This window comes from Euprymna scolopes, chromosome 10, assembly GCF_053919585.1.
Source record: "Euprymna scolopes isolate OS-2025 chromosome 10, ASM5391958v1, whole genome shotgun sequence".
NCBI classification, from domain to species: domain Eukaryota; kingdom Metazoa; phylum Mollusca; class Cephalopoda; order Sepiida; family Sepiolidae; genus Euprymna; species Euprymna scolopes.
The window spans coordinates 132,637,302-132,661,102 of NC_136491.1; the positions used below are offsets into that span (position 1 = coordinate 132,637,302).

General features: G+C 33.5%; 1 protein-coding gene across 1 annotated transcript in view; it reads left to right on the forward strand.

The window, feature by feature from the left end:
* LOC145286274 (protein unc-13 homolog B-like) overlaps window positions 1-23,536 on the forward strand; it is a 597,427-nt gene extending 573,891 nt beyond the window's left edge. The window contains exons 47-50 of the mRNA XM_080135112.1: window positions 15,936-16,161; window positions 18,475-18,570; window positions 21,161-21,320; window positions 21,846-23,536. Coding sequence (XP_079991238.1) covers window positions 15,936-16,161; window positions 18,475-18,570; window positions 21,161-21,320; window positions 21,846-22,131 — 768 coding nt within the window. The 3' untranslated portion in view covers window positions 22,132-23,536. The remainder of the gene's footprint in view (window positions 1-15,935; window positions 16,162-18,474; window positions 18,571-21,160; window positions 21,321-21,845) is intronic.
* Window positions 23,537-23,801: the final 265 nt, after the last annotated feature.

Below are 23,801 nucleotides of genomic sequence, written 5' to 3' on the forward strand. Positions count from 1 at the left end.
TTCCACAACATAGCAATCTCCACCCTCAGTTCCTGATAATTCCGTAGTTTCCTATTCTTCTTGCCTGCTAAGTTGATGTTGCTTGAGCTAGTGACATCAATAATTTTGTATTCATTAATCTTTTCATTCACAACTACAATATCTAAGTAAAAATTCTAATGAATGCCAAATCATTATTTTATTTACCTCCTTTTCAGGCCATTAGACATAAGGTCAGGGATGAGTTTGATGAAAGTTTCTGCTGAACAAATTAGATTCAAACTTTTTCAGTCTGTGTTGTTAACCACTTAGCCATTGCCAAGTATTATTATTTACTAGGAGTTTCACATTATCGCAACAACTATTTACCACTGATTTTTTGCTGAGAAAAACCATTTTATGGAATTTGAGTGTCAATAAGCCTCTCCAAGGCAGATTATGACACTTTACTCTTTATAACTACTTTATTCTATTGTTTTATACTTCTTATGACTATTTAAACTCAACCTTGAAAAACACGAGAGAAATTGCACAGAACATTTACTCTATTAATAAGATATCAAGTTCTGTTAAATAGTTTATTAAATATTTGTCCTAAAATACCCTTTCACTTAGTTTTTACCAATTCATCTGGCTATGAATTCATTTAATTCTATTGTAAAATGTTCTGTGCTATTGCTGTTCCTTAGCTGATCTGGCAACTAGTGTTAGAAAAATATATATTACTTCATAAGCAAAATCATTCAGTTGCTTAATCAAATTTGTAATAAACAAGACTTTGTATACATTGTAGCCTTTGTTTATTAGTTGCCTTTACATGGCAATATGGTAAATGTTGTAATTGAATTCTTCCACTATTACAATGGTGTTAGGCCGTGGTGTGCAGATATTTGATGATCCTCAGGGCCAACTCCTTGATTGTATGCCCTAATGACTCGAGTATAAATCCTAGTACTATTAGTACTAGTATTTATACTTGAATTCCTAAATATAATAAGAAATATTGATAATTTGAATTTGATTGGATGCCTATGACCACTGCCTTATTGCCTCTCCACTCCCTCTGCATGCCACTAGTGAGGGAAAAGGGATAATTGATTTCCTAAATTAGTTTAATTTGGTGTGTAGTCATCCATGTTTCCTTTTAAAAACAACCAAATGTACTACTGAAAGGGTTAATATTTTCCTTTTTTGAAAGAATTTATATTTTGTATTATTATTCATCGGATTACTGTTCTCATCTTGAGTGTGATTTTCACAACGTTTTGGTCGATGTAACCTCCAACCTTCTTCAGGTGTATCTTGTCGAATTTGGGTATGTTTCTGTGGAACTTGGGAATTCGACAATATACACCTGAAGAAGGTCGGAGGTTACATCGACCGAAACGTTGTGAAAATCACACTCAAGATGAGAACAGTAATCCGATGAATAATAATACAAATAAGCAATCCTCATCTCAAAAATTCAGAAACGTCATATTTATATTTTATTTTAATGTTAGAATGAGTGTTAGAATGAGATCTCATGTTTGTTTTATTTTTAATGGAGATTTGTTTGATGTCTAATATTGAAAAGTAAATCTATTGCACAATGTTGTAAAGCTTGTTAATAATTGCACACATAAAATAAAGTTATGGAAATATTAATACAAAAATTACACATTACTATCCCAAAACAATTGATAAAATAACGCATGATATCAGGGTTGTAGATAGTTTATTTCTTGATTATTTCTGGATATTTATTGGTCTTATGATCAAATAAAATTTACAGTCATAGAATATATTATTTGGGATTGGCCTTTATAATATACATCATTGATTAGCTGCCATGTTATTTGCTATTGGACTTCAGAATGCGCATCATTCACGATTGGCCTCTGGAATGCGTGTCAATCGCAATTGGCCTTTGAAATGTGCATCAACCATGTATGGTTTCTGGAATTCACATTTGGTTTGTAGATAGTGCGCCATATGATTGTGTAGAGTATACATTTAGTTCTGTTTGATAAATTATAAAACGAAACACCCGTCTAGCTGAATCCACTGTGAAAAATTTCCCCCACTCTATATCTGTGCCTAAATCAAAACGCGGATTCCATGAACAAAGCTTCTTTCTTAGAACTGCACGCCTGTGGAACTCTGTTCCGTCTGCCTGCTTCCCACCGGACTACAACTTGGATATGTTCAAGTCCAACGTTAACAGATTCCTAATGAACCGCCCCCTTAAGTAAACACTTCATCAAATCTCCACACTAACGTAATGTACTTGCAATAACCCTTATCTCTGAGTAACTTCCGGGCCTTGATAAGTGGTGATCACTGTGTAAAAAAAAAAAAAAAAAAAAAAAATTGGAATTAAATGAATTTATTGTCTTAAAAATTTGGGGCAAATTTACCTTTCATATCAGAATTTATTTTTGTTTGGAAAGTTGACGATTGAATCTCATCTTTCTTTGCTTTTCTATCATCTTACATATCATTCGTCTCTCTCCCTCTCTTTTTGTATATATATCTTTTTCCCTGCCAATATTGGTATTGTATGTTCTTTGAATTTGATTGCATGAACAGATCTTTTATTTATATATATATATATATATATATATTTTTTTAAATTTATATCTAAAATGTTTTTATTTTGATCAATCGAAGGAAAAATGAATTATTTTATTTTGTTGTCTATGCCTGCAAATGTCTTTAATTGCATTTTTGAATTGTGATAATGAAATTAATCGAATAAATTGATGTTTTTTTTAATGATTGATTTTCTTTAATATTTTACATGTTTTATTTTTTTTCCTTGTATGGAATGCTTCCTATTCTGTTATATATGAAAATGAATTTTTTTCTCTTTTTCAAATTTCTTATTTTGTTTATGCTGAGGATGAGCATCCTACTGGATGTCAGATTTTTACTCACTATTTCAGACACTCCAACCAAGAATTTCGATATTGGATAAAAATTTGTCTCCTGTGGACTGGTGTTTCAGCTTTTCGGTGTTGGATTAATTTGGGGAAAGGCTTAATTACAGAAATGTGCATAAAGTACCATTTTTTTTTTTTTTTAAGCTTTTGGTATAGCTCAACTGAGAATTGAATCCAGGTCTTCCAGCCCATTAGTGAACACTGTTACTATTATTTCAAATTTTTCCTCGTCCTATAATAACTGACTTTAATCAAGCAGCTGGGCACTTAGCCGTTGAGTGAATGCTAATTTGTATCAGTGGATCTCATATTCTCCATGAATAAAAACTGTTTACCACGCGTCTGCTGTGTGGTAAATTCCTATTGATACTGTTCTACACCAGAATCAGGTCTCCTTGCATCATCTACAGCTCAAATAAGAACAGATTTACTCTTTGTGAGTAAGTATTGGGTATCCCATTACCATCCTGGGTTGTCAACCATTAAACACAGAAAACTATTCTTGAGCATGTCCTTCAAGCAACAAATACTTATTTTCAAAAATATGTGTTTAATGGTTGGCAACTTAGGATGGTGATTGGACTTTCTATACTTACCTACAAAGAATAAATCCATTCTCATTTCAGCAGCAAAAGATGCAAGGGAACTTGTCTGCTAAAGCATTTTTCACCTCAGCAAAAGTTGTGATTGTCATGGTCGCCTGCAAAAGATGAACCAACATGACTTTTATATAAATAAAGGCAGCATTTGTCTTCATGTTTCCAGTCTATGGAACAGTCTTCCAGAGGAGGTTGGCCCTGTCGGTGGGGCATTAGAATATGCCGACTGCCCCCCCCCCCCCCCTGCAGAGGGTAAAAGTCCCTCAATGGGGTCCTGGATATGACCTTAAACTATATCCAATGGTGAGGCCCCAGCTTGCGGGCTTTGGGGAGTGTGGAGCCACCCTTTAATTACCATTGCTCCCAGGTCCACTCTGACCCGGAGTGGTAGTACCTGTTAGGATTCCAACTATGGGTTAAATAGAGACCGACTTGAAAACAACAAATATATTCTATTAAAAAATCTTTCTTCAAAATCTTTGGATTCGGCATTAAATAACCTGAAAAGGGTTGATATGCCGTAAAACAACCAACCAATGAATCCAGAGGAGGTCCTTACAATACCTATCATATACAGGTTACAGATATATTGAGTGTATTGCCAAGACTGGTGCAAAGGAGGTGGGCTCTCTTTACCTGAGAGTATCCTGTAGATTTACAAGGTCACCATTCGCCCATGTGTGAAGTATTCTTGCCACATTTGGGCTGGTGCATCTGCTACCAGTCTCTCCTTTTTAGATAGGATTCAAAAGAAAGTTGCCAACCTAATAAGTTCTGCACTATCAGCTAGGTTTTAACCGCTGTCTCATCGACGAAATGTTGCATCCCTCTACCTGTTTTACAGGTACTTTAATGGTAGGTGCTCCAACGAACTACAAGCCTTTGTACCCCCTCAATGTAAACAACAAGCAGCAAAATCCCACCCCTACACAGTAGAAATCCCTAGATGTAAGAAAGCCTTCCACTCTAATAGTTTCTTCTATAGAGTTGCTAGACTTTGGAATTTCCTACCGGGTTCCTGTTTCCCTGACTGTACAGACACGCAGAAGTTCAAGTGTATTGTAAACAGACATCTTTCTGCTGAACTCCCTACATAGTACCCTTATAAATTATGTCCCAGATAGTAGCCCCCTACATCAAAGTGGCACTGTGCCTTGTTTAGGGGGAAAATGCAAAATTTAGTAGCTTTTGATAGAAATTCAGGCTGTATATCTATCTTCTGTGATTATATGAAAGGAACTTTGTGTGTGTGAGTTTACTCCCTATAAACTCAGAAACAGCTGGGTCAATTCTTTGAAATTTCGCACAAAGGTACTGTCAGAGTTTTCTTACGTAGGTTTTGTCTTGGAATGAGTCTAATAAGTATAAAAAATTGATAACTGAAAACATCCGATTAAAGAAGGAAGTCCAATTTTGACCAAAGTTAACGCTTTTATACAACCTAACATCACAAGAGCATTTGAGAAGTTTTATCATCGCACAAGCAAAAAGGCCCAGCCTATAAAATCAATTGTAAATTCTTTTATAAGACAGGAGCATGTTTGGAATGAATGTTTCGTTTGAGAGCCCAATTGAACCATGATACTTGACTTTTGTATATTTAACTTAAAGTGAAGCCATTATTTGCAGATAATTGTATAAAATCAACAGTAGATTCTCTACAGTGCAATGTAGATTACAATGTGTTGTGGACTAAGTCACAGCAAGGAGGCATTTAAAGTTTCATCATGATACACTGTAGCAGGGGTCCCTAACTAGAGCAGGCAATCAATCAATTTATTTAAAAATTGGGCAATTTCACCGATTTTGATGACAAAAATATGGGAGGGTGGAACATTTGATCTTCATTCAATCCCGGATAATATTGGGTCTCCTTGCTAGTAGATATATATGTATATTATCTTAAGTGCCTTTAACATGGCTAGTTATATATTTTTTTTTTCTGTTTTTCTGAATAAATTTAAATTTGATCTATTACTCACTAGAAGGGTTGAGCTGGTTCTTTCATTTTTTTTTTTTTTTTTTTTTTTAACTTACAAGTTGGAAAACAATAAATCCTCATTGTATACCTAGAAGTCTTTACAATTCAAACTTTCTTTGAATGGATTGATCTTGTCTATAACTATTTAATCAAGACTAGAGTATCTAAAAAATTTTCCCATGTTGGCTTTCTAAGTATTCTATAGACTTCTTTCCTCCTCACAAAAAAAAATAAAAAAAAATAATAACTAAAAGTTTGTATTTTTACTCCGGTCGCATGATTTTTGAATGTTGGATTCTGGAAGTTGAGCTCAGGCCTGCCAAGATAATCAAAATGGTGAACATTTTTAGTCTCTCAGAATAAACAGAATCTTTACAGCCCAGATATGTAAAATGAACCACTAACAAATAAATTTCTTTATCAAGAACATCTTTTACAAAAGATGTGGCAATTAATAAACACTAATTCAAAATGAAATTGAACATGATTGACATTATCCATTTTTTGTTTTATTTCTCTTGTTTAAGAGTTGTACCATTATTTTTTTTCTATTTACAAACCAAACTCTTCATTTCTTGATTTTTTTTTGTTGACTGTTAATAATTCTGAATATTTTTATTCATTTGAATTGGTTTAAAATCTCAAGAAATTCACTTGATGTTGTGAGAAATGCTATAAAATTAGCAACTGATGTGTGTTTCAAACTATTCCATTCATGTTTTATATTTTTGGAAGCTGACTAGTTAGATAAAAGTTCAAGACAATAAAAACTTTGAAAAGTTGTTATTGACTAACGCTTGCATTTGTTAAAAATTTAGAAAGCTTTATCAATAGCCCTTGATCTTTTCCTCTCTTTTCCCTATTTAGTTCTCTCTGTTTTGTTCCACTTTTTTCTGTATTTCCTCATTTTTTTCTGACGTTCAGCCCAAAGGCTCTTTTTCTTCTGCCCCTCCCTTCTCTTTCTTCTCCCCGTCCTTTCTCTTTCTTCTCCCCCTCCTTTCTCTTTCTTCTCCCCCTCTTTACTCTTTCTTCTCCCTCTCTTTACTCTTTCTTCTCCCTCTCTTTACTCTTTCTTCTCCCTCTCTTTACTCTTTCTTCTCCCTCTCTTTACTCTTTCTTCTCCCTCTCTTTACTCTTTCTTCTCCCTCTCTTTACTCTTTCTTCTCCCCCTCTTTACTCTTTCTTCTCCCCCTCTTTACTCTTTCTTCTCCCCCTCTTTACTCTTTCTTCTCCCCCTCTTTACTCTTTCTTCTCCCTCTCTTTACTCTCTCTTCTCCCTCTCTTTACTCTTTCTTCTCCCTCTCTTTACTCTTTCTTCTCCCCTCTCCTCTATATTACTCCCCACTATACCTTTTTCTCACCCCCTTCCTTCTCTTTTCCTCCCTCTGCTGTTTCTATCCCCCCATTTTCTCTATCTTTTCCCTCTCTCCATTTTCTCTATCTTTTCCCTCTCTCCACTTTCTCTATCTTTTTCCTCTCATTAAACTTTCTCTATCTTTTCCCCTCATTCAACTTTCTCAATCTTTTCCCCCTCCACTTTCTCTATCTTTTCCCCCTCCGCTTTCTCTATCTTTTCCCCCTCCGTTTTCTCTATCTTTTCCCCCTCCGCTTTCTCTATCTTTTCCCCATGTACTTTCTCTAATTTTTTCCCATGTACATTCTCTAATTTTTCCCCATCTACTTTCTCCAATTTTTCCCCATCTACTTTCTCCAATTTTTCCCATGTACTTTCTCTAATTTTTTCCCCATGTACTTTCTCTAATTTTTTCCCCATGTACATTCTCTAATTTTTCCCCATCTACTTTCTCCAATTTTTCCCCATCTACTTTCTCCAATTTTCCCCATCTACTTTCTCCAATTTTTCCCATGTACTTTCTCTAATTTTTTCCCCATGTACTTTCTCTAATTTTTCCCCATGTACTTTCTCTAATTTTTCCCCATGTACTTTCTCCAATTTTTTCCTATGTACTTTCTCCAATTTTTTCCCATGTACTTTCTCCAATTTTTTCCCCATGTACTTTCTCTAATTTTTTCCCCATGTACTTTCTCTAATTTTTTCCCCATGTACTTTCTCTAATTTTTCCCCATGTACTTTCTCTAATTTTTCCCCATGTACTTTCTCTAATTTTTTCCCATGTACTTTCTCTAATTTTTTCCCCATGTACTTTCTCCAATTTTTTCCCCATGCACTTTCTCTAATTTTTTCCCCATGTACTTTCTCTAATTTTTCCCCATGTACTTTCCTTATTTTTTCCCATGTACTTTCTCCAATTTTTTCCCATGTACTTTCTCTAATTTTTTCCCATGTACTTTCTCTAATTTTTTCCCCATGTACTTTCTCCAATTTTTTCCCCATGTACTTTCTCTAATTTTTCCCCATGTACTTTCCTTATTTTTTCCCCATGTACTTTCTCCAATTTTTTCCCCATGTACTTTCTCTAATTTTTTCCCCATGTACTTTCTCTAATTTTTCCCCATGTACTTTCTCTAATTTTTTCCCCATGTACTTTCTCTAATTTTTTCCCCATGTACTTTCTCTAATTTTTCCCCATGTACTTTCTCTAATTTTTTCCCCATGTACTTTCTCTAATTTTTCCCCATGTACTTTCTCCAATTTTTTCCTATGTACTTTCTCCAATTTTTTCCCATGTACTTTCTCCAATTTTTTCCCCATGTACTTTCTCTAATTTTTTCCCCATGTACTTTCTCTAATTTTTTCCCCATGTACTTTCTCTAATTTTTTCCCCATGTACTTTCTCTAATTTTTTCCCATGTACTTTCTCTAATTTTTTCCCATGTACTTTCTCTAATTTTTTCCCCATGTACTTTCTCCAATTTTTTCCCCATGCACTTTCTCTAATTTTTTCCCCATGTACTTTCTCTAATTTTTCCCCATGTACTTTCCTTATTTTTTCCCATGTACTTTCTCCAATTTTTTCCCATGTACTTTCTCTAATTTTTTCCCATGTACTTTCTCTAATTTTTTCCCCATGTACTTTCTCCAATTTTTTCCCCATGTACTTTCTCTAATTTTTCCCCATGTACTTTCCTTATTTTTTCCCCATGTACTTTCTCCAATTTTTTCCCCATGTACTTTCTCTAATTTTTTCCCCATGTACTTTCTCTAATTTTTCCCCATGTACTTTCTCTAATTTTTTCCCCATGTACTTTCTCTAATTTTTTCCCCATGTACTTTCTCTAATTTTTCCCCATGTACTTTCTCTAATTTTTTCCCCATGTACTTTCTCTAATTTTTCCCCATGTACTTTCTCCAATTTTTTCCTATGTACTTTCTCCAATTTTTTCCCATGTACTTTCTCCAATTTTTTCCCCATGTACTTTCTCTAATTTTTTCCCCATGTACTTTCTCTAATTTTTTCCCCATGTACTTTCTCTAATTTTTCCCCATGTACTTTCTCCAATTTTTTCCTATGTACTTTCTCCAATTTTTTCCCATGTACTTTCTCCAATTTTTTCCCCATGTACTTTCTCTAATTTTTTCCCCATGTACTTTCTCTAATTTTTTCCCCATGTACTTTCTCCAATTTTTTCCCCATGCACTTTCTCTAATTTTTTCCCCATGTACTTTCTCTAATTTTTCCCCATGTACTTTCTCTAATTTTTCCCCATCTACTTTCTCCAATTTTTTCCCATGTACTTTCTCTAATTTTTTCCCATGTACTTTCTCTAATTTTTTCCCCATGTACTTTCTCCAATTTTTTCCCCATGGACTTTCTCTAATTTTTCCCCATGTACTTTCCTTATTTTTTCCCCATGTACTTTCTCCAATTTTTTCCCCATGTACTTTCTCTAATTTTTTCCCCATGTACTTTCTCTAATTTTTCCCCATGTACTTTCTCCAATTTTTTCCCCATGTACTTTCTCTAATTTTTTCCCATGTACTTTCTCTAATTTTTTTCCCATGTACTTTCTCTAATTTTCTCCCCATGTACTTTCTCTAATTTTTCCCCATGTACTTTCTCTAATTTTTCCCCATCTACTTTCTCTAATTTTTTCCCATGTACTTTCTCTAATTTTTTCCCATCTACTTTCTCTAATTTTTTCCCATGTACTTTCTCTAATTTTTCCCCATGTACTTTCTCTAATTTTTCCCCACGTACTTTCTCTAATTTTTCCCCACATACTTTCTCTAATTTTTCCCCATGTACTTTCTCTAATTTTTCCCCATCTACTTTCTCTAATTTTTCCCCATGTACTTTCTCTAATTTTTCCCCATGTACTTTCTCTAATTTTTTCCCATGTACTTTCTCTAATTTTTCCCCATGTACTTTCTCTAATTTTTCCCCATGTACTTTCTCTAATTTTTCCCCATGTACTTTCTCTAATTTTTCCCCATGTACTTTCTCTAATTTTTCCCCATGTACTTTCTCTAATTTTTCCCCATGTACTTTCTCTAATTTTTCCCCATGTACTTTCTCTAATTTTTTCCCATGTACTTTCTCTAATTTTTTCCTATGTACTTTCCTTATTTTTTCCCCATGTACTTTCTCCAATTTTTTCCCCATGTACTTTCTCCAATTTTTTCCCCATGTACTTTCTCTAATTTTTCCCCATGTACTTTCTCTAATTTTTCCCCATGTACTTTCTCTAATTTTTCCCCATGTACTTTCTCTAATTTTTCCCCATGTACTTTCTCTAATTTTTTCCCATGTACTTTCTCTAATTTTTTCCTATGTACTTTCCTTATTTTTTCCCCATGTACTTTCTCCAATTTTTTCCCCATGTACTTTCTCTAATTTTTTCCCCATGTACTTTCTCTAATTTTTCCCCATGTACTTTCTCTAATTTTTTCCCCATGTACTTTCTCTAATTTTTTCCCCATGTACTTTCTCTAATTTTTCCCCATGTACTTTCTCTAATTTTTTCCCCATGTACTTTCTCTAATTTTTCCCCATGTACTTTCTCCAATTTTTTCCTATGTACTTTCTCCTATTTTTTCCCATGTACTTTCTCCAATTTTTTCCCCATGTACTTTCTCTAATTTTTTCCCCATGTACTTTCTCTAATTTTTTCCCCATGTACTTTCTCTAATTTTTTCCCCATGTACTTTCTCTAATTTTTTCCCATGTACTTTCTCTAATTTTTTCCCATGTACTTTCTCTAATTTTTTCCCCATGTACTTTCTCCAATTTTTTCCCCATGCACTTTCTCTAATTTTTTCCCCATGTACTTTCTCTAATTTTTCCCCATGTACTTTCCTTATTTTTTCCCATGTACTTTCTCCAATTTTTTCCCATGTACTTTCTCTAATTTTTTCCCATGTACTTTCTCTAATTTTTTCCCCATGTACTTTCTCCAATTTTTTCCCCATGTACTTTCTCTAATTTTTCCCCATGTACTTTCCTTATTTTTTCCCCATGTACTTTCTCCAATTTTTTCCCCATGTACTTTCTCTAATTTTTTCCCAATGTACTTTCTCTAATTTTTCCCCATGTACTTTCTCTAATTTTTTCCCCATGTACTTTCTCTAATTTTTTCCCCATGTACTTTCTCTAATTTTTCCCCATGTACTTTCTCTAATTTTTTCCCATGTACTTTCTCTAATTTTTTCCCATGTACTTTCTCTAATTTTTTCCCCATGTACTTTCTCTAATTTTTCCCCATGTACTTTCTCTAATTTTTCCCCATGTACTTTCTCTAATTTTTCCCCATGTACTTTCTCTAATTTTTCCCCATGTACTTTCTCCAATTTTTTCCCATGTACTTTCTCTAATTTTTTCCCATGTACTTTCTCTAATTTTTCCCCATGTACTTTCTCCAATTTTTTCCCATGTACTTTCTCTAATTTTTTCCCATGTACTTTCTCTAATTTTTTCCCCATGTACTTTCTCTAATTTTTTCCCCATGTACTTTCTCTAATTTTTCCCCATGTACTTTCTCTAATTTTTTCCCATGTACTTTCTCTAATTTTTTCCCATGTACTTTCTCTAATTTTTTCCCATGTACTTTCTCTAATTTTTTCCCCATGTACTTTCTCTAATTTTTCCCCATGTACTTTCTCTAATTTTTTCCCATGTACTTTCTCTAATTTTTTCCCATGTACTTTCTCTAATTTTTTCCCCATGTACTTTCTCTAATTTTTCCCCATGTACTTTCTCTAATTTTTCCCCATGTACTTTCTCTAATTTTTCCCCATGTACTTTCTCTAATTTTTCCCCATGTACTTTCTCCAATTTTTTCCCATGTACTTTCTCTAATTTTTTCCCATGTACTTTCTCTAATTTTTCCCCATGTACTTTCTCCAATTTTTTCCCATGTACTTTCTCTAATTTTTTCCCATGTACTTTCTCTAATTTTTTCCCCATGTACTTTCTCTAATTTTTCCCCATGTACTTTCTCTAATTTTTCCCCATGTACTTTCTCTAATTTTTCCCCATGTACTTTCTCTAATTTTTCCCCATGTACTTTCTCTAATTTTTTCCCATGTACTTTCTCTAATTTTTCCCCATGTACTTTCTCTAATTTTTTCCCATGTACTTTCTCTAATTTTTCCCCATGTACTTTCTCTAATTTTTTCCCCATGTACTTTCTCTAATTTTTCCCCATGTACTTTCTCCAATTTTTTCCTATGTACTTTCTCCAATTTTTTCCCATGTACTTTCTCCAATTTTTTCCCCATGTACTTTCTCTAATTTTTTCCTATGTACTTTCTCTAATTTTTCCCCATGTACTTTCTCCAATTTTTCCCCATGTACTTTCTCTAATTTTTCCCCATGTACTTTCTCTAATTTTTCCCCATGTACTTTCTCTAATTTTTTCCTATGTACTTTCTCTAATTTTTCCCCATGTACTTTCTCTAATTTTTCCCCATGTACTTTCTCTAATTTTTCCCCATGTACTTTCTCTAATTTTTCCCCATGTACTTTCTCTAATTTTTTCCTATGTACTTTCTCTAATTTTTCCCCATGTACTTTCTCTAATTTTTTCCCATGTACTTTCTCTAATTTTTCCCCATGTACTTTCTCTAATTTTTTCCCCATGTACTTTCTCTAATTTTTCCCCATGTACTTTCTCCAATTTTTTCCTATGTACTTTCTCCAATTTTTTCCCATGTACTTTCTCCAATTTTTTCCCCATGTACTTTCTCTAATTTTTCCCCATGTACTTTCTCCAATTTTTTCCTATGTACTTTCTCCAATTTTTTCCTATGTACTTTCTCCAATTTTTTCCCCATGTACTTTCTCTAATTTTTTCCCCATGTACTTTCTCTAATTTTTTCCCCATGTACTTTCTCCAATTTTTTCCCCATGCACTTTCTCTAATTTTTTCCCCATGTACTTTCTCTAATTTTTCCCCATGTACTTTCTCTAATTTTTCCCCATCTACTTTCTCCAATTTTTTCCCATGTACTTTCTCTAATTTTTTCCCATGTACTTTCTCTAATTTTTTCCCCATGTACTTTCTCCAATTTTTTCCCCATGGACTTTCTCTAATTTTTCCCCATGTACTTTCCTTATTTTTTCCCCATGTACTTTCTCCAATTTTTTCCCCATGTACTTTCTCTAATTTTTTCCCATGTACTTTCTCTAATTTTTCCCCATGTACTTTCTCCAATTTTTTCCCCATGTACTTTCTCTAATTTTTTCCCATGTACTTTCTCTAATTTTTTTCCCATGTACTTTCTCTAATTTTCTCCCCATGTACTTTCTCTAATTTTTCCCCATGTACTTTCTCTAATTTTTCCCCATCTACTTTCTCTAATTTTTTCCCATGTACTTTCTCTAATTTTTTCCCATCTACTTTCTCTAATTTTTTCCCATGTACTTTCTCTAATTTTTCCCCATGTACTTTCTCTAATTTTTCCCCACGTACTTTCTCTAATTTTTCCCCACATACTTTCTCTAATTTTTCCCCATGTACTTTCTCTAATTTTTCCCCATCTACTTTCTCTAATTTTTCCCCATGTACTTTCTCTAATTTTTCCCCATGTACTTTCTCTAATTTTTTCCCATGTACTTTCTCTAATTTTTCCCCATGTACTTTCTCTAATTTTTCCCCATGTACTTTCTCTAATTTTTCCCCATGTACTTTCTCTAATTTTTCCCCATGTACTTTCTCTAATTTTTCCCCATGTACTTTCTCTAATTTTTCCCCATGTACTTTCTCTAATTTTTCCCCATGTACTTTCTCTAATTTTTTCCCCATGTACTTTCTCCAATTTTTTCCCCATGTACTTTCTCTAATTTTTCCCCATGTACTTTCCTTATTTTTTCCCCATGTACTTTCTCCAATTTTTTCCCCATGTACTTTCTCTAATTTTTTCCCCATGTACTTTCTCTAATTTTTCCCCATGTACTTTCTCTAATTTTTCCCCATGTACTTTCTCTAATTTTTTCCCATGTACTTTCTCTAATTTTTTCCCATGTACTTTCTCTAATTTTTTCCCATGTACTTTCTCTAATTTTTTCCCCATGTGCTTTCTCTAATTTTTTCCCCATGTACTTTCTCTAATTTTTTCCCATGTACTTTCTCTAATTTTTTCCCATGTACTTTCTCTAATTTTTTCCCATGTACTTTCTCTAATTTTTTCCCATGTACTTTCTCTAATTTTTTCCCATGTACTTTCTCTAATTTTTTCCCATGTACTTTCTCTAATTTTTTCCCATGTACTTTCTCTAATTTTTTCCCATGTACTTTCTCTAATTTTTTCCCATGTACTTTCTCTAATTTTTTCCCATGTACTTTCTCTAATTTTTTCCCATGTACTTTCTCTCATTTTTTCCCATGTACTTTCTCTCATTTTTTCCCATGTACTTTCTCTCATTTTTTCCCATGTACTTTCTCTAATTTTTTCCCCATGTACTTTCTCCTATTTTTTCCCCCTCCACATTCTCTAATTTTCCCCTCGTTCACTTTCTTTATCTTCCCCCTCTTTCACTCTCTTTATCTTCCCCCTCTTTCACTCTCTTTATCTTCCCCTCTTTCACTCTCTTTCTCTTTATCCTCTTTCACTCTCTTTCTCTTTATCCTCTTTCACTCTCTTTCTCTTTATCCTCTTTCACTCTTTCTCTTTATCCTCTTTCACTCTCTTTCTCTTTATCCTCTTTCACTCTCTTTCTCTTTATCCTCTTTCTCTCTCTCCTCTCTTTCACTCTCTTTCACTTGCTCCTCTCTTTCACTCTCTTTCACTGTCTCCTCTCTTTCACTCTCTTTCACTTGCTCCTCTCTCACTCTCTTTCACTTGCTCCTCTCTTTTACTCTCTTTCACTTGCTCCTCTCTTTCACTCTCTTTCACTTGCTCCTCTCTTTCACTCTCTTTCACTTGCTCCTCTCTTTCACTCTCTTTCACTTGCTCCTCTCTTTCACTCTCTTTCTCTTGCTCCTCTCTTTCACTCTCTTTATCTTGCTCCTCTCTTTCACTCTCTTTATCTTGCTCCTCTCTTTCACTCTCTTTATCTTGCTCCTCTCTTCATTTCCCTTTTCCCTTTTTTTAATCCTTTTAAAGGACTCTGATTGGAAACAATATTAGAGTTGTGAACACCACATCAAGATGAAAGGCAGGTTGGATAAATGAAAAGCAATATTCTGAATTTTGCATAGTCTCTTCTAAGTTTCCAGATAAGAGTATTTTGCTCAGTATAATTCAGGGGAGATAACTCCTGAATATTCTGACCCAACAATATCATCTAAATGTTTTCTTGCATTTTCTGAAGAAATTTTTATTTCTTTTTGTTTTGCATTTTTATTAACTATTCTTTTCCTTTTATTCACTTGATAAAATTTTTATTTTTCATGATATTAAACGACAGAATGATTGTTAGAAATTGTTGCTTTTTTTGTTATATATTTTAATCTACGATCATCATTTTTAATTTTATCTTGATTTTTTTTTTTGGAAGGGGTTTCAGTAAACATTTTCTTACCATTAATATTTTTCGTGTCTTATCCAGAATTAACCCCAATTAAAAAAGCAAAATTACAGAAAATTTTTTATGATGTATTCGCCGCAGAATGAAAATGTCATATTCCAAAAAATTATGTAAATTGATCAAGTAGCTAATTTTTTTTATATAGAAAATCATTTTTTGACAATTTTCGGCAACTAATAGTACATCATAGCCAATACAGGGCTGATTTTAAAATCTCGGTAGTTCGAATTGAGTTGTCTATTAAATATGGTAGATCAAACCGCTATTCTTGCTTTCTCGTAAAATTTGATTACCTTAATTTAAAAAAAAGAAAAATTACATGATTTTTTTTAATATCACATTTTTTATTCCATGATGTCATCATAAAAATTTTTCTGTAATTCTTTTTTTTTTATTATTTTTTAATTAGGTTAAATTCTGGCTTGCACCTATTTTTTTCTTTATGAAATTAGAAAAGTCAAGTTAAACTTTTTATTGAAATTATTTTGAACTGATTTTGATTGGCTTAAAATTACAATTTTGATTCATCTTATTTCTTTTTTCCTACTTCTCGTGCCTGCAGGACATATCAAAGGAAATTGAGAAAAACTTAACTCCGAAACAATGTGCAGCACTAGATCTGGCCCTGGACACCATAAAGAACTACTTCCATGCTGGTGGTCAAGGTTTAAAGAAAACCTTCCTGGATAAGAGCGCTGAGCTCCAATCACTTCGCTACGCACTATCATTATACACCCAGACAACTGACACCCTCATCAAGACATTTGTTAGTACGGAAACTCAACAAGGTATTTATAACAACAGTGTACAATCTGATAGATGAAGTAGAGTTTGCTGATTTTTGTCTTTTTTTTGTCAGTTTCTTTTGTGTATCATTGCAACATGTTGTTAAGAATAATAAAATGTAATTTGACTTAATCCCTTCCAGAAAATAATGTCCAGTCGTATCAGATCAAGCTGTCTGATAATATTGGCTTCCTGATCTAAAATCCACCAAAGATTATGTATGATGCATGCTGTTTCTATAAAGATGTTTTTTTTTCTTTTCCTTTTGCAAACTCAATCAAGTTCTACAAAGCCCCAAACAATTTTTCTCTACCAAACCACCAAACTAGACCATGAATAAATATTTGAATATATAAAAAAAATTGAAGCATAAAAACATTTTTTCCCAAATTACCAAATCCAGCATTAAATAACCAGAAAAGGTTTGATGTATCATAAGACAAACTAAACCATTCCTGTTTATGACAAGTTGTTGTTCTCAAGAATATTAATTCTAATGTGGGTAGGGATTACAAAGCACAGGGTCAGTCCTTTTGGCGTCGGTGGAATACATACAGTTGACTGGAGATTGTTTGAACTATGTATAAATATTTGAAGATATAAACAACTTGAAGTAAAAAGAGTTTTCCAAAACAACTGGATTTAGCATTAAATAACCTAAAATATTTGATACGCTATAAAACTAAACAATCAAATGAAATATTATGAATAAATATTTGGAGATATAAAGAACTTGAAGCAAATTTCTTTTTTTCACATATAACTAGATTCAGCATACAATAAACAATTGATATGCAATAAAATAAAAACAAACTGAATATTATATTTTCATGCAGATACCATCTTAAAAACGGACATAATTCTGTATTAACTGGCCCAAAGTTACTTTCTTTTCCTAGAATAAAAACAGCTTGCAAAAGTGTTGATATGCTGTAAAATAGAATTGCAAGAAGTGTAAAAATCTTACAATAATATTTCCCCTGGATATACAGGTGACTGGGAACTGCTTGTGAATTTGATATTCCCATGAAACTTCCTTCTTTAGAGTAGGCCAGTTTACCCTTCTTATGATATATGCTGTTTCTATAAAGGATTTGTTACAGCTTATGTTTCTGTAAATTTGAATTTTGTATTCTGTTTTGTTATTAAAGATTTATCTGCACAAGACGATCTCGGAGAAGTTTCAATTCCTGTGCAACACAGGCTAGTTACAGATAAATGTTAGACTCTCTTATTTTTAAGTCTTAATCTACCCCAAAGTAAATTTAAAACAAAAACAAAAACAAAATAATGTTTGGTAAATGCTATGTAATTCCTTATAGAATTGAGATCCTCAGCACAAACAATATTCAACGGTTTGCTACATATTTTAAGATACATGACATAATCATGTTGATACACTGGTGCTCATTAGATTACCAAAGTTGAGCAGTATTATGCCTGGTCAATACCAGGTGAGTATTCATTTGGTTGATAGTTAGTTACAGATAAACCTTTGTAACTCATGACATAATCACATTCACATACTGGTTCGTATGAGATCATAGAAATTAAACAGTGTTGAGCCTGGTCCGTACTAGATGGATGACCATTTTAGAACACTCGGTGTTGTATGTAGGAGGACATTGACACCCTCCTGCAAAGAACTGCAAAACCTAATGCCATCATCTCCCCTGATGAGGATATGTAAGTGACTAAGTGAGTGCCATTTTGTTATGGTACAGTTTGGTAGATGACAAACAATAAGTCCACTCCTCCCTTATAAAATAGGAGTTGATGCCGGATAGTATTCCTATCTACTTGACCTCTAACAAAGACACTGTTTTATTTTTTAAGTCTTAATCTACAGCAAGGTAAATTTAAATTTAAAGAATGAAAAAGCACTGTTTAATGAATGCTTCATAATTCCTTATGGAACTGAGATCCTAGGCACAAAACATTCAATGGTTTGCGACAGGTTTCAAGATATACAACATAATCCTGTTGGCATATCACTTCTTATTAGATTACCAAAGTTAAGCAATGCTCAACTTGGTCAATACCAAATGAGTCACTATTTGGGAATATGAGGTGCTGTATATAGAAAGACGTTGATGCCCCCTTTGCAAGAACTGTAAAGATTTAATGACATTTCCCCTGGATATACAAGTGACTGGAAACTGCTTGTGAATTTGATATTCCCTTGTAACTTTCTCTTTCAGAGCAAGCCGGTTTAACCGACTTAGAGTGTATGCTGTTTCTGTACAAGGTTTGTTACTTGATTAAAGCTTATGTTTGTGTGAATTTGAATTTTGTATTCTGTTTTGTTATTAAAGATTTACCTGCACAAGAGGATCCAGTTGGAGAAGTTTCAATCCAGGTAGATTTGTTCACTCATCCTGGAACTGGAGAGCACAAAGTCACTGTTAAAGGTAATGGACTTTTTCTATCATCAATACAAGTTTTAACATATCTTTATCACGTCAGCAAGATTAGAGACTGTGTTTAAAAATAATAATGAAAACAGTATTTTTCCACATAAGGCTAGAATAGTAGAAAATTCTTTTAGAAGTGTTGCAATATTTTTGGCATAATCTTATGAAGATTACTATTTATAGTCAACGTTAATAAAAAAACAACCAATCAGATACCAGAAATGCTGTGTAAAATTGAAATTTTCAGTTATAGCTTTTTTGTCTTGACACGAGGAGAGGACTGCTCCTCATCCTGACTGAATTAATACTGCTATTCTTTACCTGGAATTCTTTACAATTCAAAGTTTCTCTTACTGAATTGATGCCGACAGTTTTTTGTTTGAGACAATACAACAAATTTTACCTGAGCATGTGGTAAAAAGGAGAAAGATGCTGGTTTATTTTAATGTATCTGAAACCAAGCTTCTGTTTTTACACCATTAATGCTCTGATCCCTGTCTGGCATCAATTGAAATGAATGGCTCTCACCTTGGGGGGGGGGGCTCCATGTTTTGACAAGCTTCTGGGTCTGACTTTTGTCCTGATCTGAGATAGGACATGTACATCAAATCTGTTGCCAAGGCTGCTGGAAAAATATTGGGATCATTCTACTGCTCCAGTAGATATCTCACTGCTGATGCAATTCTCTACCTGTATAAGAGCCAAGTACATCTAAGGATGGAGCATTATTGCCACATCTGTGCAGAATTTGCTAGGAGCATCATATCCTGCCTTGACAGAGTTCAAAATAGATTTCATAGCCTAGTGGGGGATGTCCTTTTATTTTCCCTGCAACCTCTTTCCCACAGAAGAGACATTGCGAGCTTGTCTCTGCTTTATCATTTTCTTCATGGCAAGTACTTGTTTGAGCTCCAATTCATGGCCCCCACCCATTGCCAAACTTTCACAAAAAACACTTGTCTAGTTGAAACCACTATGAATAATTTCCCTCACTCTTTATCTGTGCCTAAACATTAATGTAGATTCCATGGACAAAGCATCTTTCTTAGAACTGCATGCCTATGGAACTGTCTTCCATTTCCCTGCTTTCCAGCTGACTGCAATATGGTCATCTTCAAGCCCAATGTAAACAAGTTCTTGATGAACCGTTCTCTTATGTAATCCAATTTACCAAATGTCCACTACTAACGATGTCTCATTGACTACTGTACACTCATTAACCCTTATCCTTAAATGATCTCTGGGCCTTGATAAGTGGTGACTTCCTTGTAAAAAAAAAAAAATCTAGCAGTCATTTACATATCAGTCTCTAACTCTGTTGACATGATAAAGATAGGTTATATTATGCTGTAGAAGAATGCCAGTTCTTTGATTTACAAAAATATAAATCAGTTTTATTGTTGATGGTTGTTTCAGCAGTGGCAAAGAGGGAGAGGAGGGGTTGGTTTGGTTCGAGTGTTGGCTGACTGCACATGTTGGAATTCAATGGCTCTTGCTGTTTATGAAAACAACTGCCATTCTGTTCAAGGCTTCTATTTTTTATTAATTAACTGTAACTTTTTTTTTAAATTGATCATCACAAGTTCCCACACTGACATCAAACTGTGCACTAATTGTCTCTATAGACACACAACGTTTCTTATTCATGAAATCCTTTATTTAGCCAACCAACTTTGGTGTTCTGACTTCCTTACGTCTCCCACACCTCTCATCATCCCTTACAGTCTCTGTCTCCCTTGAATGTCTCATGCCATTCAAAAACTGATGCTCGATTCATGCAAGATTGTTCAAAAGCAATCTGAAGCATTCTATATGTTTCTGTGGAATTTTTTCCAAGTTTAAAACATAATTTTATTGCATATCAAGATTAAACGAGATTTGAATTACACTGCAAACTCATGTACTGAGTTCAATCTCGCTTACGGCTGCACTGGATGGGATTATTGCATAGCATTCTTCTAAAGTGTCCTCATGTCCAGATGGCATTTTTGAAATTCACCAGCTGTAATGATCAAGCTTTAGTAGCATGCATTTCAACTCCTGCTGTAGCTGTTCATTGAAACCTGAAATCATAAAAATTGGTCAGGCATCTCATAAGATGTATAACAATAATATACTGAATTTTCAAGAGTCGAAAACAATTTTAAATGCCTATACAAGAAAAGTCTAGAAATTTATTGATGACACCTCATATATATTTCTTATTTAAGTATTTATTTCAGCAGTGGTCAGTACTTGATCAGCGCTTAGTTGTAGTATTAGTATAAAATATACTTATGGCAATGGATCTACGCAGAAACTTTTGTGTTTCCTTTTTGAAGGAAAGATGCATATTTAATGGAATGTGGGATTTGTAAGGCTGCCCGCCTATGCTGTCTTTTAGAACTCACTTTTAATAGTCAGTGTTTCTGACAATGGCAAAAGAATTGCTTTTTTTTTTTTGGTCAGCTTCTGTTTCAAATGTATAATATGTGGAGATATACAGTCATCTCTTTGTGTTACTCGCGAACGTCATATCGAATTAATGCGTAAATTTCCAAATTGTTTTGTTTACATCTACATGTTTTTTTGTTTCTCTTTTTTTCAGTGGTTGCATGTAATGACCTCAAATGGCAAACGGCCAGTATGTTCCGCCCATTTGTTGAGGTTCATCTGATTGGGCCGCACCTCAGTGATAAAAAGAGGAAACATTCCACCAAGTCCAAAAGTAACAACTGGTCTCCCAAATTTAACGAAACCTTCCAGTTGTAAGTTGGCATCTTTATTTCTAAATCCTTATTTTCACTGAGTTTTTTTTTGTTTTTTGACAATTTTTATGAGAAAACTTAAAGAATACCTATCGCAGAACCGATAAGATGAATTTCCCAAGTAGAAGTGTTGCATCATTTTTATATTGTATTCAATCAATGACAGTCTGCAACCTGTGCATACTAAAAGTTTATATCATTTAATATTGGTGATAGTGTTGAGTAACAATTATATATGGAGTGAAAAAGGCTGCCACTTTAAGTAAAGAGAAAATATCAATAATGATGAAATACCAAAATCGAAAAAATTAATTAAAATGATAGTTTTAGCTTTTGAAAACCTGGACCAATATATGAACAAAAGAAGCATAGAAACATTTAAAAAAAATTTTTTATGTAGCTTTTGTTTCTCAGCCTATTCTAAAAATTGAAAATCTCTTATTTAATATTATGTATTGTTTTTAAGTGACCATATCTCATGTATTGTCATTTTACTATCTTTCTTCCTTTTGTCATTGTTTGTAGTATTATCGGTAACGAAGAAGAACCCGATGCATACGAACTGCACATCTGTATTAAAGATTACTGCTTTGCTCGGGAGGATCGTCAGATCGGGATAGCAGTGATGCAACTACGAGATATTTCTGAACAGGGCAGCTGTGCCTGCTGGTGTCCCCTGGGCAAACGTCTCAATTTGGACGAGACTGGATGGACCATTCTTCGCATTCTCTCCCAGAGAACCAACGATGAAGTTGCGAAGGAGTTTGTTAAACTCAAATCAGAATGTCGACATCAGGAAGATGTCGGGTGAATTCAAGACAAAAATTTTAGCTTGATTTAAAAAAGATTTTTTTAAAAACAAAAAAGAAAGAAAAATATTACTTTAAAGAAATGTATGGGTTTTTTCATATCAAAGTTATCACTTGAGCCTCTTCCCTTGTTTTAAAATGAAAAACGTGAAATGATAATGATAATTTTAATGATAATTATTATTGTCATCATCACAAATTGAAATGAACAAAAAAAAGCAAAATCTCGTTTTTTAATTGTTTTTGGTTTTGTGTTTTTTTACCTATTTGAAAAGTAAATGATTTTAAAAATTCTAATAAACTTGAACAAATGATATGTGGAAAAAGAAATACAAACTAAACCTAAAATCCTTATACTAAAACCTACCAACAACAACAACAACAACAATAATGACAACAATAAGAAGCAGAAATATCCACTGCTTTTATTTTTAAGTTCTAATCTTGGCAGTCTGTCAGATGTACGTTTTTGTCAGCAGCCATTTTGTTTAAGAAGAGAAACCATAACTTTGATTTAAACAGTTTTTTGTTATGAGAAAAACGTTATCCGTGAAAGCTGTAAAATTGGTGTCTACTATCATATATGATAGGTAAATTTTTTTTGGTACTTACTGAAAAAATGTGCGTTTTTATCAATCCTGATGACCCATCAATCTTTTCCATGTTCGCAAAACGTCAAGGTCCTCTGTCATCATTTTCCATTAGAACAACAATAAATGTTTGACAAAAAAAAAAAAAGATGAAGAGCAGGTGGAAAAAAGGATGGATAAATGTTGTGTTGCTAAGCAACTAGGGACACTGACTCAATCAAAGCTACCATTGAGTTATTGTTGATGTTACTCTATGTGGTGGTGGTGGTGGTGATGTTGTTGTCGTTGTTGTTGTCGCTTTTTGTTGCCATCTTTGTTTTCATAAACATGATGTCAACAATTCCTTTTTCCATTTTTTTTTAATGAGATAATAAGAATTTAAAAATTTTTACGAAAAAAAGAAAGTTGTGAAAATATGCATAACCAAAATCAAAATCTAAACGCATAAAATGAAAACGCCTAAAAATGAGATGAAAAATAAACCAACATGGAACGCATGAGATGAGCTGACTTGAATAAATCATGAAAACAAGGAAAAGATGCAAAAAGAATGTACTAAAAGCATAATAAAAAAAAGCCAAAATATAATTCGGACATTGTTACGCGAGACAATATTTCCGCAGTTTGGCTATAATTTATTTGGCATTCTTTTGTATGCTTACTCTTTGGTTTTATTGTTAAAAGAATCTCTTTTTTCACGAGAGAGAAAAGAAATTCTTTGAAGAAAGAATAAAGAATTTTTAACTGCCAATTAATGAGGTGATAATTGTTTTATATCTGCTCAACAATGTCGATCCTCTACACGAAGAAAAAGAAATGAGAAAACCCAAACGCCACAAAAAATCTCTTTTGGCTGTGGAGAATTTGCAGCTTTCCTATTACTGATTCCTGTTTTCCTTTTTTTGTTAGTCACTCGTTCTGTTTTTGACCAATTCTTGTTTTTTTATCATTAATGTTACAAACATGATCTTTTTCATTCAGCCTTTTTATCATTTTCTACAGAAAAAAAAGAAAGGAAAAATACTTCACTCTTTTCTCTTGCTTCAAAGAGATTTGTTTTAATGTCTGCCAATAAGCGGCGT